This window comes from Delphinus delphis, chromosome X, assembly GCF_949987515.2.
Source record: "Delphinus delphis chromosome X, mDelDel1.2, whole genome shotgun sequence".
Lineage (NCBI taxonomy): Eukaryota > Metazoa > Chordata > Mammalia > Artiodactyla > Delphinidae > Delphinus > Delphinus delphis.
The window spans coordinates 32,689,753-32,705,102 of NC_082704.1; the positions used below are offsets into that span (position 1 = coordinate 32,689,753).

Sequence of the window (15,350 nt, forward strand, 5' to 3'; positions counted from 1 at the left end):
GATGTAACCTCTCTTGTCCGTTTTCAATGACAGGAACGCCATGCTGACAGCCTGATACAGAATCAACATTACCAGGTAAAGCTTCTTCATAGGGACTAAGCACAATAGTTCTTGGTCAGTTGTGTGAACTTGGACAAATCACTTACCCTCACTGATCCTCAGTTTCCTCGTCTGTAAAATAAGGATGATAAAACTCAAACTGTAGTTGTGAGAACTGAGTGGCGAGTATGTATATATGGTTGTGTGTTTGTGTGTGTGTGTGTGTGTGTGTGTGTGTGTGTCCTGGCACAGTGCCTGACACATTGCATTAAGTGGTAGCTATCATCATCACCATTACTAACACAAAGCAGGGTGACTATGTGTATACCATTCCCAGAGGCTAAGTTAAAAGAGGCCACCCCTGTAAAGGAGAAGTATAGATTGCCTCTAAGAAAAAGTATCTTGATTATGTAATTAGTGGACATTGAAATCATCAGACTCTGTGACACTGAAGAATGACTTTCTCAACTTTATAAAAGGAAGAAAAACTCTCATCTTACTAGGAAGGTTCAAGTTTAATCTAGCCTGGAGGGAAAGGATATTGACTGTGACCATTCAAGGATTATTCTGCTCTCATTATTCCATGAATGTGTATCCCTGTTTACCTTATGCTTGGGTGGAAAATTTTCCTTTCGGGTAAATTTGATCTCACTGGCCCACTCTGCCACCAAATTTGGACACATAATAAATTCTTCATTTATCCAATGGACTTAACTGGGGGGTTTTGTAGAAAATGCCTGGATCCTGTGAGGATTTTCCAATGCAAAGACAGTCTAAGTGTATTTTATTTCCTGTGTATGTTTCTTATTTTACTGAGAGTCCAAGAAGGAAACTGAATGCTTCTTCATGTTTTTGTTTAAATTCCAGGAAGTTATCAGGAATTTAGTCAAAAGATATGTGGCAGCTATGATAAGAAATTCCAAAACAAATGAGGGACTCACAGAAGAAAATTTTAAGGTAATTTGATCATAAAGTGGTTTAATTCTTCATTCACATTTCTTAAGCATCATTTACTCTTCACAGTGTTTGAGGTTTCTGGTGATGGAATTTCAACAGCCTGTAATACAGCAAAACCAGCTACAATTCTTATTCTCTCTCTTAGAATAGTCTGTCATCCAGTAGATGGATAGATTTTTACCAATGTCTGTCACACCACAATCAGCTTTATGAATAATAAAAATATACATTCTTTTAATATTCTGGGTTTTTCTCAGTATGGGAATTGAGTGCTTTAAATGATATGGCATGGGTGTGTGATGAGAAGAAAGGTAGCGAAGGGAAGATGCCTAGAGATTTAAAGGCCTTCTTTAAATAAGATAAAGACAAAAATTCTATTATTAAATCTAACATTTATGAAACCCTACCATTACACATTTTTGGCTGTCACATTGGGATGCTATTGGCATCTAGTGAGTAGAGACCAGGGTTGTTGCTAAAAATCCTACAATGCACAGGACAGCTCCCTACAGCAAAGAATTACCACACTCAACATGTCAATTGGTTGAGAAACCCTATCCTAGAACACAAATATGTTTTCTAAGGAACATAAGAAGGCTGTTATCCTAATCCATAGACATAACTCATCAATTGAGGGCCTGCTATATGCCAAACACTCTGCTACGTGCTGGGGCACAGTCATGAGCAAGATATAACCAGCCCCTACTCTCTCGTGGAGTCACACACAATAATAATAGAGGCGAATGACTGAGTATTCTAACAGGATCAACACAGGGTGCTGTAGAGACATAGAAACGGGGGGACACCCAACTGGGACTTGGGGATTCGAGGCAGGCTTTCCAGAGGAAGCCATGTTTAAGCTGAGGTTTGAAGGAGGAGCCAGATAAAAGAGTTGGGGAGAAGAGTGTTCCAGACAGAGAAAACAGCACGTGCAAAGGCCCAGAGGCAAGAGAGAATATGTCCATACAGGTGGACAGTAAAAAGCCTGGGGAAAGAGCAGGAAGGAATGAAATGGGAGAGATAGACATGTACCAGACCTTGAAAAACCTTGTAGTCTGTGGTATGGCATTTTTCCTTTTTCCTAAGGTCAGCGACAAGTTACTAAAAAGTGTTAAGCAAGAGGACGACATGATCAGATATAAACGTTTCAAAGATGGTCTTTAAAAGCGTGATCTAGTATCTAGGCAGCCAGTTAGAGATAGAAGACATTTCACAGGCACTTGAATAAACAAGGTCCCCTGGCCCAAAACAGCAGTCTCATCTCCTGACATTCCACTTCCCTAGTTTTATTCCTGAGAGTCCTAAAAGCTTTTTCCTCTTCAGTAGTACTTTTTTTTTTAACATCTTTATTGGAGTATAATTGCTTTACAATGGCGTGTTAGTTTCTGCTTTATAACAAAGTGAACCAGTTATACATAGACATATGTTCCCATATCTCTTCCCTCTTGCGTCTCCCTCCCTCCCATTTAGATTCCAATGAGAGCCCTACTCAAATACCCTCATTGTTGGTTACCACTTCAGTCTGTTGGTGTGCTCCTGATAGGTTCTGAAATCAACTTTACCAACTGCACATTTTCTTCCCAATGGCCCGCTCTGCCCACAGCATTGTTAATATGTTCTTCTTGTGCTTGAATAATGTGAGATTCTTCTGGTAGCTCATGTACCTTGTGATTTGCAGTGAGGCAAAACCCGGAACATTCCGAAGGATGCCCAATGTGCCTATTTTGAACTAAAGACCAAGCTTCTTAACATAACGTGTCTTCTCTCTTGCCCTAGGAATTAAAGCAGGACATTTCCAGCTTTCGATATGAAGTGCTTGACCTCTTAGGAAATAGGAAGCACCAAAGGAGAAGTTTTTCCACTAGCAGCACTGAACTCTCTCAGAGAGATGATACCAATGATGGCAGTGGCGGGGCTCGGGCCAAATCCAAGAGCGTCTCTTTCAATTTAGGCTGCAAGAAAAAAGCCTGCCATGGGCCACCTCTCATCAGGACCATGCCAAGAGTTGGTGGTGCCCAAGGGAAGTCAAAAGCTGAGTCATCAAGCAAACGCTCCTTCATGGGTCCCTCTCTCAAGAAACTGGGTCTCCTATTCTCCAAGTTTAATGGTCATATGTCTGAACCCAGTTCAGAGCCGATGTACACAATTTCTGATGGAATCGTTCAGCCGCACTATATGTGGCAGGACATCAAATATTCTCAGATGGAGAAAGGGAAAGCAGAGTCCTGTTCTCAAAGTGAAATTAACCTCAGTGAGGTAGAATTAGGTGAAGCCCGGGGCGCTGCTCAGAGCAGTGAATGCCCTCTAGCCCGTTCCAGCTCTCTTCACTGCGTATCCAGCATCTGCTCCTCAAATTCTAAACTTTTAGACTCCTCAGAGGATGTATTTGAAACTTGGGGAGAGGCTTGTGACCTGCTCATGCACAAATGGGGTGACGGACAGGAAGAACAAGTTACAACTCGGCTCTAAGTCAAGCCAGTATCACCTGTTCTGGAACTCAGAAAATTTCTGATTTCTTTGCTCTCAGAGGTGACATAGAATATGATTCCCTCACTGCCCCCCACTAGACAGGAGAGTGAAACTCCTCTTGTTTTCACCATCTTTTATAGCCACATTCTTCATTTTTTGTTCTTGTTATTATTATTACTATTATTTGCTTTTTTATACCTACAAACACTAAGTCCATTTCAAAACCAACTGAAGGGGTGTTTGCCCCTAATCAGCAGAGGTGCAGTCGGGTGCTTAACCCTTTGGCTTTGCTTTTCTTACCCTTGCTTCCTTGAAGCTCCAGGTGCCACTTTGCTACTGTCGCTGCCGCACAGATTCCTGACCTTCCTCAGGATCTCACTCCATTTCCCCACAGGGCTGAGGGCTGTGCTCAGCAGTCCCCACCAGCTATCAGATAAGGCAAACTAACTTGCCTATCTTTGTTGCCCTTCAGTGCTCCATGCTGCCCATTCTGGTTCAATGAACAGCATCAAAGGGAAACTGAATAGACTCCAAAGAACTGTCAGCTTGTGGTTTCTAGGTATAACTGGACTTCGTGTTGTTTTTGCTTTTAAATACTACAACTTCTCCTTATCATGGGGGCTGTTGAATTTGTTTCTTAAAGATTTGTGAGTTTCCTAATGTATGCCAATGAATATTTACCCCATAGTATATGTCATATCTAATAAGTTAGTGAATTCCTTTCCTGTGTTTGTGTGTTTCAGTTAGCTTACTACATTTTAAAATTTGATAGTATCGAGATTAGTATTTAGGATATGTACTGTTTTTTAAAAACTTCTACTGTACTCTAATCAACAGTCACTACATCTCACACATTGGCAAGAAAAAAATAATTAGCTGGTATATTTATAGGGTCCTATCTACTGTTGATAGTTTTAATCATCACTGCTATCAAAAGCATTTCTAAGATAAAAGCCTGGATTTGAAAATATTTTTTTAACAGAAAAATGACATCTTGTTGAGGTGTCAGAATCTGAAAACAGCACCTTCATTTTAATTAATTGCTTTCTGATAAAACAACAACAACAAAAAAACCAATTTTAGGTCTAGATAACTTGGTTCAAGTTGCAGTTTTAATGTTCAGTGGGGGAAGTGGAATTGCGTGTGTAAACTCATGTTAGATATACAACATAACAACCCTAGTGAATTCATGGAACTATAGACATGATCCAAATTCTACTGTCTTCAAAGAAAATTGCATTATACATCAAAACAAATTATTTTCCACAGCTTAGGAGTACCTCATCAGAACACATAGGTAAATGTTAAAAAATGAAGCCCATAATGCATATGGTCACCATGTTAGATCCAGTAACCATCAACTGATTACCTGCTAAACAAGGGCGGTTCTTCCCAATGTTAGCACAAAGGTATCCCCAACTTACACAATAACACATGACCTGAAATAGCCCAAGGTCTGGGCCCTGGTGATTAAATTAACGGGTAGCTCAAAAAAGTAAGAAACTTAATTAGTTGTCACCCTGTTCTTGTATTCAATAAATGTCAACAGTAATAGGAAACCATCTAAATTCACGTGTATACTTTCTGGCAAAATTAAGTGAAATGAAGCTTTCTCAAACAATGCAAATATGCTTCCAAAATAGTTTTTGACAGTGTAGTTTCTGTTATTTGAATTGATTCCCATTCTAGCCCTAACTTTGGTGACTAACAAAATATTCTACATGAAAAGGACACAAACTAGGGATGATGGGGAAACAAGAGGAGGTGTTGAAGAACAAAGCTCAGATCCAAGAAAAAGTGATCAAGAGAACAAGCTGCATCAGGACCCATTTGGTAAGACATTATCACAAAATAATTCCTCGATCATGCCTAACGTGATCACTTACTCAAATCCAACTTCTCTCCTGCTTCTCTAAGTGGGACTATCATAAGTGGCCCTGACATCAGTAACAGGTTACTTTCCAGAAGGAAGGTTTCTAAAGTTACAGAGTCAACTTTCTCAACTGTCAAATTCACTTTGAATAATAAATAGCACCTGGGCTACATCCCTAACTCATACTGATGGCACCAGAAACCAATACATGGCCCTATTTCATAAAAAAAAAAAAAGTATGTCTTTCTCACAAATGCATGTACTTGTGATGACCTAGGTTTCATTGTTCCGGCAGTTACTTTATCGATTTGTTGGAAAACAAGGGTAGCCAGAGATAGAGCCATGGTCCAAAATACACTCTTCTCTCAGTTATGTTCTAAAGAGAGAATATGTGTCAATCATAATAGCCAATCTCTACTACTGAAAGAAACCAGTGTCATATTTCATGGGCAGTACATTCCTTTTCAGATCTTCTCAGGGTTACTGTCTTTATGACTCGGGCTTAAGATTTCACTAGCTGTGCTGAGGCCTAGCTATGTTGGGGATTGAAGCCAGTTAGCTGTTAAAGCTAATCAGCTATTGTCCTAACTTCCGTGGTGGTGACACCAACATTTTTATTAACTCTAACTCTAGTAGAAAGTAGGAAGGAAAGGAGATTTGTGTTCACCTCTCTAACCTCTGGATCAGCTACTATCAATAAAGATATTTCAAATCAAATGTTTAAGTATGTTCTCTGACCCCAGAGAAGGTATAAGCCAACTTGAGAGTAAATTTATAAACATAAAAGAGCTAAAAGAGAAACTTAGTGAGGATCTACTCAATTCTATCATCTTATTTTACAAATACAAAAAAAAAAAAAAGGAGGTCCAGAGAAGGATAATGACTTGCTCAAGGTCACAGAACCAGTCAATAAACCCAAATCTTCTAGATTATGGAAACAAGACATTTATTATTAAGCACACATATTATGTTATACATAGGAGATGTGGAAATGGATTGGCCACTATAGATATCTTTTTGTTCATTTGCCCAAAATGCCACGAACTCCACAAATTTCAGACTGACATATTTATACGTAAAGTTAAAAATGTGTTCCAAAGTCAAATACAATTATAAATGGTACAAGAATCATTTACTTTTTGTCTAAGTATCTATACCATGGTTCACCTCCATTACAGGTGAATTTCTTATCATTTCTGGCCACCTATTTTATTTGTTTGATTCCATCATAATTACATTAAAGCCTCCCTGATCATTAGTAAGGGTAAAAATATTATTGAATACAAAGAAAATGTCTGAATTATATTCAGAAATGGCCATTGTTGAAGTATGTCCTCCACTTCTAGCTTTAAATCCAGTGAAGTACAAAGAAAAAGGAATGATTCAAAATCATCATTTTTGGAAGATGCCAAATTTTATAGGCATATAAATCTCCAGGTTATACTTCTGTCCACTTATATGGGAATACTTGAAATTTTCTGGTTCTTTCTGCCTCTCATAGTAATTTTTCATTCCACTCTGACCTGATTTAGGGCATTTCAGCTAAGTCCAAAACACCTAAACATCTGTCTGCAATTTGATTAAAGACACACACACACACACACAAACCCTACAGCCTCTACGTTTTGAATGACTTAAATAATGAACAAATACTTTTTCAATAACTTTATAGTTATTATGGCAGTGTAAAACCTCCTCTGCAAATTTCATTGGGGACTTCACTGAAAAATATGAGACGATACCTTAGCCAGATAATATAAATAACCATCTGATGTTCATATTGCCTTGTGGGTAAGACTCAAGTGGTGTTTTAACTAACAGTTTAAGTGGCCCAGACCTTGGTTTGTTCAACCATCAGGTGAAAAGTACTTGAAGTTAGGCAGACATTCTTTCTTGTTTAAAAGTACACAAGAAAAACTGATCATGTTATTTTGGTAATCACATTTTCAAAACAGTGTTAATAGACTGCATGTATAGACATAGCCAACGTAAGTGGATGTAATTGTTTGGATCATTTAAAATACTCTTCACACCTACTTCTCAGCTCCCTCCAACCCCGAACCCTGTGGCTTTGCCTCAAACCTGTGTGTATTTTAGATTCTTTGGTTTGCTTTATCTAGATAATTGTTCCAAATATCCACTTTGTTGGTGTAGAACTAGGCATTGGGAACAGAGTACCCCAATTCAGTGTGAGCATTACTTTAGTACAGAGAAATGCTATTTCTACTGTATTTCCAATGACCCTTTCCATCACTTTTTCCAACAGATGTGCGTTTTGGCTCGCACTGTTTTGGGGATGTTTGTAAAAGTGAGAAGAACCTTGTCTGTGCACACACACACATGCAATGAAACTTAATAGCGTTTGATCGCTCTGGCTTGGCCTTTCATCCTTTTTGGTAATTACTAAATCATTTTGAAGGGAGGGGGAGCACGGAGAACTTCAATGGAAAGAAAATTCCTGAGATGTGATGAGGAATTGCTAAAATGAACTGCCAAAGCAGCATCCACTGTGGTACAACTGTTAATATTGAGAGCTCTCAGGATTTGGGGTTTCTGGTTTGAAGAATAAAGCTTGTAGGTCAGAAGAAAGAACCTCCCTGTAAAAATAAAAATATATATTTTTGGTGAATTAAGTAAGTCTGTATACTTCAGATTTACTGCATACTTGAGATATTACTATTCATATGTTGATATGTGGCCTAGGATTTTCATCTGTATGCTGCATGGTGGTCCAGAGAAGAAGGTGCTGGTAGGCGGTTTTGAGAGCTTTAAGAAATGGAATGTTTATTAAGAAACAAAGGAGTTGATTGCTGGAATGATACAGGCAGCTGGCTAGTAGTATTTTTAAGCTCTGGAGTAGATTTATATCTTTTTTTTAACATCTTTATTGGAGTATAATTGCTTTACATTGTTGTGTTAGTTTCTGCTATATGTATACATATATCCCCATATCCCCTCCCTCTTGCGTCTCCCTCCCACCCTCCCTATCCCATCCCTCTAGGTGGTCACAAAGCACCAAGCCGCTGTTTCCCACTAGCTAGCTATTTTCCATTTGGTAGTGTATATATGTCAATGCTACTTGTTTACTGGATCTGAGTTGTGGTCTTTTCCTAAAGATATACCATCAGTGCTTGTGGTACTTGAGAGACATGTACATATTAAGAATTATTAATGTTTAAATATAAAATTAAGTGGAATGCCCTTATGCCAAAAGCTTATCTGATGTGAAAGTTGTGACAGCTCTGTAGAAACTTCCCATTGCTACACAAATGAAAGGCAATTTGTATAGTAACAAAAAGAGCCGGCAACTTTTGATCATCGTAATCAACCTTCATAAATCCATGACTGTGGCACGCATCTGCCCTAACCTCATCCCTCACCCTCAAAAAGAAAAGCCTTCTTTACAATGCCAAATGACTTGATAGAACCACAGAAGACTAAATGAAGAAATAATGGTCTACAGCGTGAATGCCATTTTCAGCAACGTGCAGAGTATTTTGCCCTTTGACTTTATCTATGAGCAGGTTCCAGAGCAACCTAACATCCCAGGAGCTGCACTTCAACACATGCACATACTAAGACATCACCCTTGGTGGCAGTGTGCCTTTTATTTTGGCCTATGGTAGCCAACCATCTGCAAGTACAGTTAAGCTGGGCTTGGCCACTGTGTCTTTTGCCACAATGTTCAACATACCCCACAATATTCATTGCGACAGATTGCCTTCCAACCTAGAAACCCTCTTGACAGTTCTCTGGTCTTATACAACCTTTAAAACTGACCCTTGGATGACAAGACAAAAAAGAGGCTTTGGATTTTTGTGGGGAGTGCTTGAGGTACTTAGATGGTGTGGTAAAGAGCAAACGGAAAAGCTTTCAAAGCACGGACTAGTACGGATAAGCACTTTAAAATGTAGGGCTAAATCACCATACTGTCAAACTTTCTAGATAACCAAATTGAGGTGGCGTTCCCCGATTCTTTTTTTTAAAATGTAGTTTCTGGATTAAAACATCATCATTTCTCCCTCAACAAAATCCAGAAGCGCAACAGTATATGAAAACTAGCTCTGAACAAACTGTAAATCATTTTTCAAAGGTTGAGTTATATTTCGGTTGAATTTCAGATCATAGCACATTCTCACCTTGTGACCACTGTATTCTTAAATTTGACACATCAGACTCATAGTAAGGTTACATTTTAAATTGTGCAATATCACTGACTGGCTTTTATAAATATGCGCTTATGACCAATTACTGGAAGGACTGATTTCCCCAAATTTTACCTAAGAAATAAAATGAATTTGCCAAAACCCTACAGAAAAGAGAAATAAAAGGTAAAAGTGGGAGAGGGTAGTATGGAAGAACGCTAGATTCTATACCTGATGTCATATTTTAGTCTCAAAAATTTAGAACATATAAAGTGAGATTATAAAATGAGACTGATATTTTCATAAACATGGCAGAATTAATGTGCCCAAATTAATGTTGTTCTTCAAAGCAGTCACCTTAAGCTGCACCCATATTCGAATGCTGATATTACTCAAACCATTGTGGACTTCTGCTTTTGGGAGGATGGTCAAAATCCACAATACAACCTCTCAATACCCTCAATGGTAGAAAATCATAATCTTGTAAGATTAAATTCTTAGAAACAGTCAAAACTAACTTTAGATCCATATTTGGTAAAAATTGGGGCAATCAAGCTGAGTTCTACTTTTTCTGGTAAAAAAATATTTTTCAAGTGCTATCACACAATAGGCACCTTGATAGGCACAATTATAAAATACCAAGACAGTTTCTTGTGGGGTTTGTGAAGTGACCTGAAACTGCTCTTTGGAATCTAGTTTTTTCCTTATCAACGTTGAGGAATAATTTGTGTACAACTACCTGTATCCATTTAAAGTGTACAATTCAGTGAGTCTTCACTGTTGTATACACCGCTAGGACCACCACCAAAATCAAGATACAAAAATTTCCATCACCCCCAAATGAGGCCTTGTTCCTCTTTCAATTCTGGAATCTATTATAGTTTCAAACATGATTGGAACAGCGGCAGCCTTATTGGAATAAGTTTACAGCCTCCCAAGGAGGAAACATTAAAGAACACCATATTTAGATATAGAATCTCCACTGATTTGGGAACAACCATGACTTAACCCTTGAAATATCTGTGTTTAAACAGTAAAACACATTCCAACTTCCAATGGCTTATGTTGTAAGTAAACTCAGTATTGGCTTCCCAAACCTTATTTGATCCATAAGAAATCACACTTTATAATAGAGGCTCTGACAACTAGACTGTTAGCAGAGAAAGGGCAGTAAGGAAAAGCCCTGGCCTTCCCAGGAAATTGAGGGGAGGTTTTGGATTCAGGAGGAGCTCTGGTAACAGAAGTAGGAGGCGGCTCTAATGGGAGGATGGCAACAACTAGCTGAATTTTCAGGTCATTTGAAAATCACATGTTCACACTAGGTAGTTCCTGTATAAGATCCAGTCATATTATTTGAAGTACAGATTCATCCATTTTTGGTCACATCTCATAGGACTTCCTTTTACAACATATATTAAGCAATCAGTTTAAATAACCAAAGCAATATAGCTTGTAGTCCAATAAGCAGAGTGATAACTGTGTTTAGTATACTTGGGCAGGAGAAGCAGTCAGAATTCTTGAGTGTCTAGTAGGATTCATTGGAACGAATGGCACTAAAATGAATGTTGTGGGAGCTCATGAGGAAACCTCTAAACCCAAAGGGTTAACACATTAGTCTGTATTTTTCTTAATGTTAAAGGCAATCCAATTTGATAAATTAACTTAAAATTTTTAACTGGTCAAATTACTCTTCTAACATAGTACAAGTCAACCCATATGTTCTCTTATTTCAACTATAAAGACAAAGACCTTCTCAAGGACATTTCAGTTCAGATAAGGATAAACATCCTTCTCAAGTGAAAGCATTTTAATTTGTCTGTTTCTTATAACATAGGAATGCATACCAGTGGTAGGATTCAAGAATCACTATTTAAACTCTTCACAGGATTCAAGAGTTCTCAAAAACAGGTTGAAATTGAGGATGAAGAATTTCTACCTATTCAGAACAATGAATGTAGTTTGGAGCCAACATTTCCTAGACAATAAAGAATACTTTTAGAAAACAGGCAGTGTTTAATTCACTTTCTTAGCCTAGTTGGAGGCCCCAATCACACATCACCATACAGAAAATGTATGCGTTGAACTTAAGGTTAAAATTGTATCTCCCGAGCTTAATCACGAAAAGGGGAAATTCCAAATGTGTTTGTGTAAATGGCATTTGGCTTTGCAGACTACTATTTTAAAAGCTAAAGCCTCCTTAAGTAACTATTACTTTTATTTAAATATTTTCTGTAGGAAGTGCAAAGTTACTGTCATCATTAAATGTGTTAAAAAGAATCTTGTACAATAAAATGATTTTGTGTCTTTAGCTTCAGTATAAACAAAAATAAAGCATTTACTTTTTTCCTCCAAAATGTACGGCTGCTCAGATTTAAGGTGATTGTTCCTCCCTTTTCCAACATAATCATTTATAGCCATCTATTATTAATAAACATTTGTGAACAACAGTGGATCTTACACTATCATTTAACCAGCAGACACACTTAAGGGAGACCTCCACAGTCCAATATATTTTGAAAAGTTCATGACTGAGAATAAACATTATTACTATCATTCTTTTATATTTCCCATTAAACAAAGCTGTATTAAATATTTAGAAAATTGAATAAGCATTCATAAAGAACTTTGAGATGATGACATGAAGGGACCAATACAGCTATAAAGCTACGGTGTATGACACTGACAAACCTTACTGGCCTTATCCTGAAAACTTCTGAGTAACCAAAGAATGATACATGTCGTACAGAGCAGTTTCAATCTGTGGGTCAGTGAGAAGACACATAAATTGAGGTTAAGGTGGTCATTATTCAGCCAGTATAATCTGAGTACATTTGGGTAATATTTTCTGAAGTTATCAGTTGACATTTCTTTTAAAGTTTTTTCTGTAGTCATGGACTTTTCAGCAATTAACTTTCCCCTAATTAATTCAGATTCCTGAAGTTTTGTCTTTTATTTTAATTAACTTTTAGGCCACCAGAACACCTGTTAGCATACCAGAACAGCTTCACTTTCAGCCAAGTAACTCAGTTGCAAGTCCTGGCCTTTTTATTTTTTAAAGTCATGTTTTTTTTTTTACATCTTTATTGCAGTATAATTGCTTTACAATGGTGTGGTAGTTTCTGCTTTATAACAAAGTGAATCAATTATACATATACATATGTTCCCATATCTCTTCCCTCTTGTGTCTCCCTCCCTCCCACCCTCCCTATCCTACCCCTCTAGGCGGTCACAAAGCACCGAGCTGATCTCCCTGTGCTATGCAGCTGCTTCCCACTAGCTATCTACCTTACGTTTGGTAGTGTATATATGTCCATGTCACTCTCACACTTTGTCACAGCTTACCCTTCCCCCTCCCCATATCCTCAAGTCCATTCTCTAGTAGGTCTCTGTCTTTATTCCCGTCTTGCCCCTAGGTTCTTCATGACCTTTTTTTTCCTTAGATTCCATATATATGTGTTAGCATAAGGTATTTGTCTTTCTCTTTCTGACTTACTTCACTCTGTATGACAGACACTAGGTCCATCCACCTCACTACAAATAACTCAATTTGTTTCCTTTTATGGCTGAGTAATATTCCATTGTATATATGTGCCACATCTTCTTTATCCATTCATCTGTTGATGGACACTTAGGTTGCTTGCATGCCCTGGCTATTGTAAATAGTGCTGCAACGAACATTTTGGTACATGACTCTTTGAATTATGGTTTTCTCAGGGTATATGCCCAGTAGTGGGATTGCTGGGTCGTATGGTAGTTCTATTTTTAGTTTTTTGAGGAACCTCCATACTGTTCTCCATAGTGGCTATATCAATTTACATTCCCACCAACAGTGCAAGAGTGTTCCCTTTTCTCCACACCCTCTCCAGCACTTATTGTTTCTAGATTTTTTGATGATGGCCATTCTGACCAGTGTGAGATGATATCTCATTGTAGTTTTGATTAGCATTTCTCTAATGATGATGTTGAGCAGTCTTTCATGTTTGTTGGCAATCTGTATATCTTCTTTGGAGAAATGTCTATTTAGGTCTTCTGCCCATTTTTGGATTGTGTTTTTTTTTTTTTTTTTTTTTTTGTGCTACGCGGGCCTCTCACTGTTGTGGCCTCTACCGTTGTGGAGCACAGGCTCCAGACGCGCAGGCTCAGCAGCCATGGCTCACGGGCCCAGCCGCTCCACGGCATGTGGGATCTTCCTGGACTGGGGCACGAACCCGTGTTCCCTGCATCGGCAGGCGGACTCTCAACCACTGTGCCACCAGGGAAGCCCTGGGTTGTGTTTTTGATATTGAGCTGCGTGAGCTGCTTGTAAATTTTGGAGATTAATCCTTTGTCAATTGCTTCATTTGCAAATATTTTCTCCCATTCTGAGGGTTGTCCTTTGGTCTTGTTTATGGTTTTCTTTGCTGTGCAAAAGCTTTGAAATTTCATTAGGTCCCATTTGTTTATTTTTGCTTTTATTTCCATTTCTCTAGGAGGTGGGTCAACAAGGATCATGCTGTGATTTATGTCGGAATGTTCTGCCTATGTTTTCCTCTAAGAGTTTGATAGTGTCTGGCCTTACATTTAGCTCTTTAATCCATTTTGAGTTTATTTTTGTGTACGGTGTTAGGGAGTGTTCTAATTTCATACTTTTACATGTACCTGTCCAGTTTTCCCAGCACCACTTATTGAAGAGGCTGTCCTTTCTCCACTGTATATTCTTGCCTCCTTTATCAAAGATAAGGTGACCACATGTGCATGGGTTTATCTCTGGGCTTTCTATCCTGTTCCATTGATCTTTCTGTTTTTGTGCCAGTACCATACTGTCTTGATTACTGTAGCTTTGTAGTATAGTCTGAAGTCAGGGAGCCTGATTCTTCCAGCTCCATTTTTCGTTCTCAAGATTTCTTTGGCTATTCGGGGTCTTTTGTGTTTCCATACAAATTGTGAAATTTTTTGTTCTAGTTCTGTGAAAAATATGGCCTTTTTAAAAAATAAATTTATTTTTGGCCACGTTGGGTTTTCATTGCTGCACGCGGGCTTGCTCTAGATGTGGTGAGCAGGGGTACTCTTTGTTGCGGTGCATGGGCTTCTCATTGTGGTGGCTTCTCTTGTTGCAGGGCACAGGCTCTAGGTGCACAGGCTTCAGTAGTTGTGGCACACGGTCTCAGGAATTGTGGCTTGTGGGCTCTAGAGCTCAGGCTCACTAGTTGTGGCACACGGGCTTAGCTGCTCTGCGGCACGTGGGATCTTCCCGGACCAGGGCTCAAACCCATGTCCCCTGCATTGGTAGGCAGATTCTTAACCACTGCACCACCAGGGAAGCCCTGGCCTAATTATTTTAAGTGTGATTGGGTGTATAACATTTATACATTGGTTAGATAAAACAATCTGAAAAGCAGTAATATATCTGGAAAAGATGTGCAACCAGTATAAGCAAATTCCAACAACTCAATAATAAAAACACAATTTGAACGCATTTCAAAAAGGAATATATACAACTAGCAAATAAGCACGTGAAGAGGTGTTAAACATAATCATAGGGAAATGCAAATTAAAACCACAATGAGATACCACTTACTACCAAACCCACCAGAATGGCTACAATCAAAAAGACCAATACCACCAAATGCTGACGGGGATGAACAATTGGAATTCTCATATACTGCTGGTGGAGTATAAAATGGTACAATCACTTTGGAAAAATCTCCTTCATTTCCATACTAAACATATACCTAACCTATGACCCAGTAATTCCAAGAGGAATGAAAACAAATGCTCAAAAGACTTGTACAAAAATGTTCACAGCAGCTTCACGCGTATCTAAAAACTAGAAATGGCTCAGGTATCCATCAACAGGAGAATGGCATTTTTGTACAATGAAATGCTGC

General features: G+C 38.5%; 1 protein-coding gene across 1 annotated transcript in view; it reads left to right on the plus strand.

Moving 5' to 3' along the window:
* TRPC5 (transient receptor potential cation channel subfamily C member 5) overlaps nucleotides 1–3,465 on the plus strand; it is a 133,881-nt gene extending 130,416 nt beyond the window's left edge. Inside the window, exons 8-10 of the mRNA XM_060002621.1 lie at nucleotides 34–75; nucleotides 907–996; nucleotides 2,773–3,465. Of these exons, the coding sequence (XP_059858604.1) occupies nucleotides 34–75; nucleotides 907–996; nucleotides 2,773–3,465 (825 nt within the window). The remainder of the gene's footprint in view (nucleotides 1–33; nucleotides 76–906; nucleotides 997–2,772) is intronic.
* The last annotated feature ends 11,885 nt before the right edge of the window (nucleotides 3,466–15,350 follow it).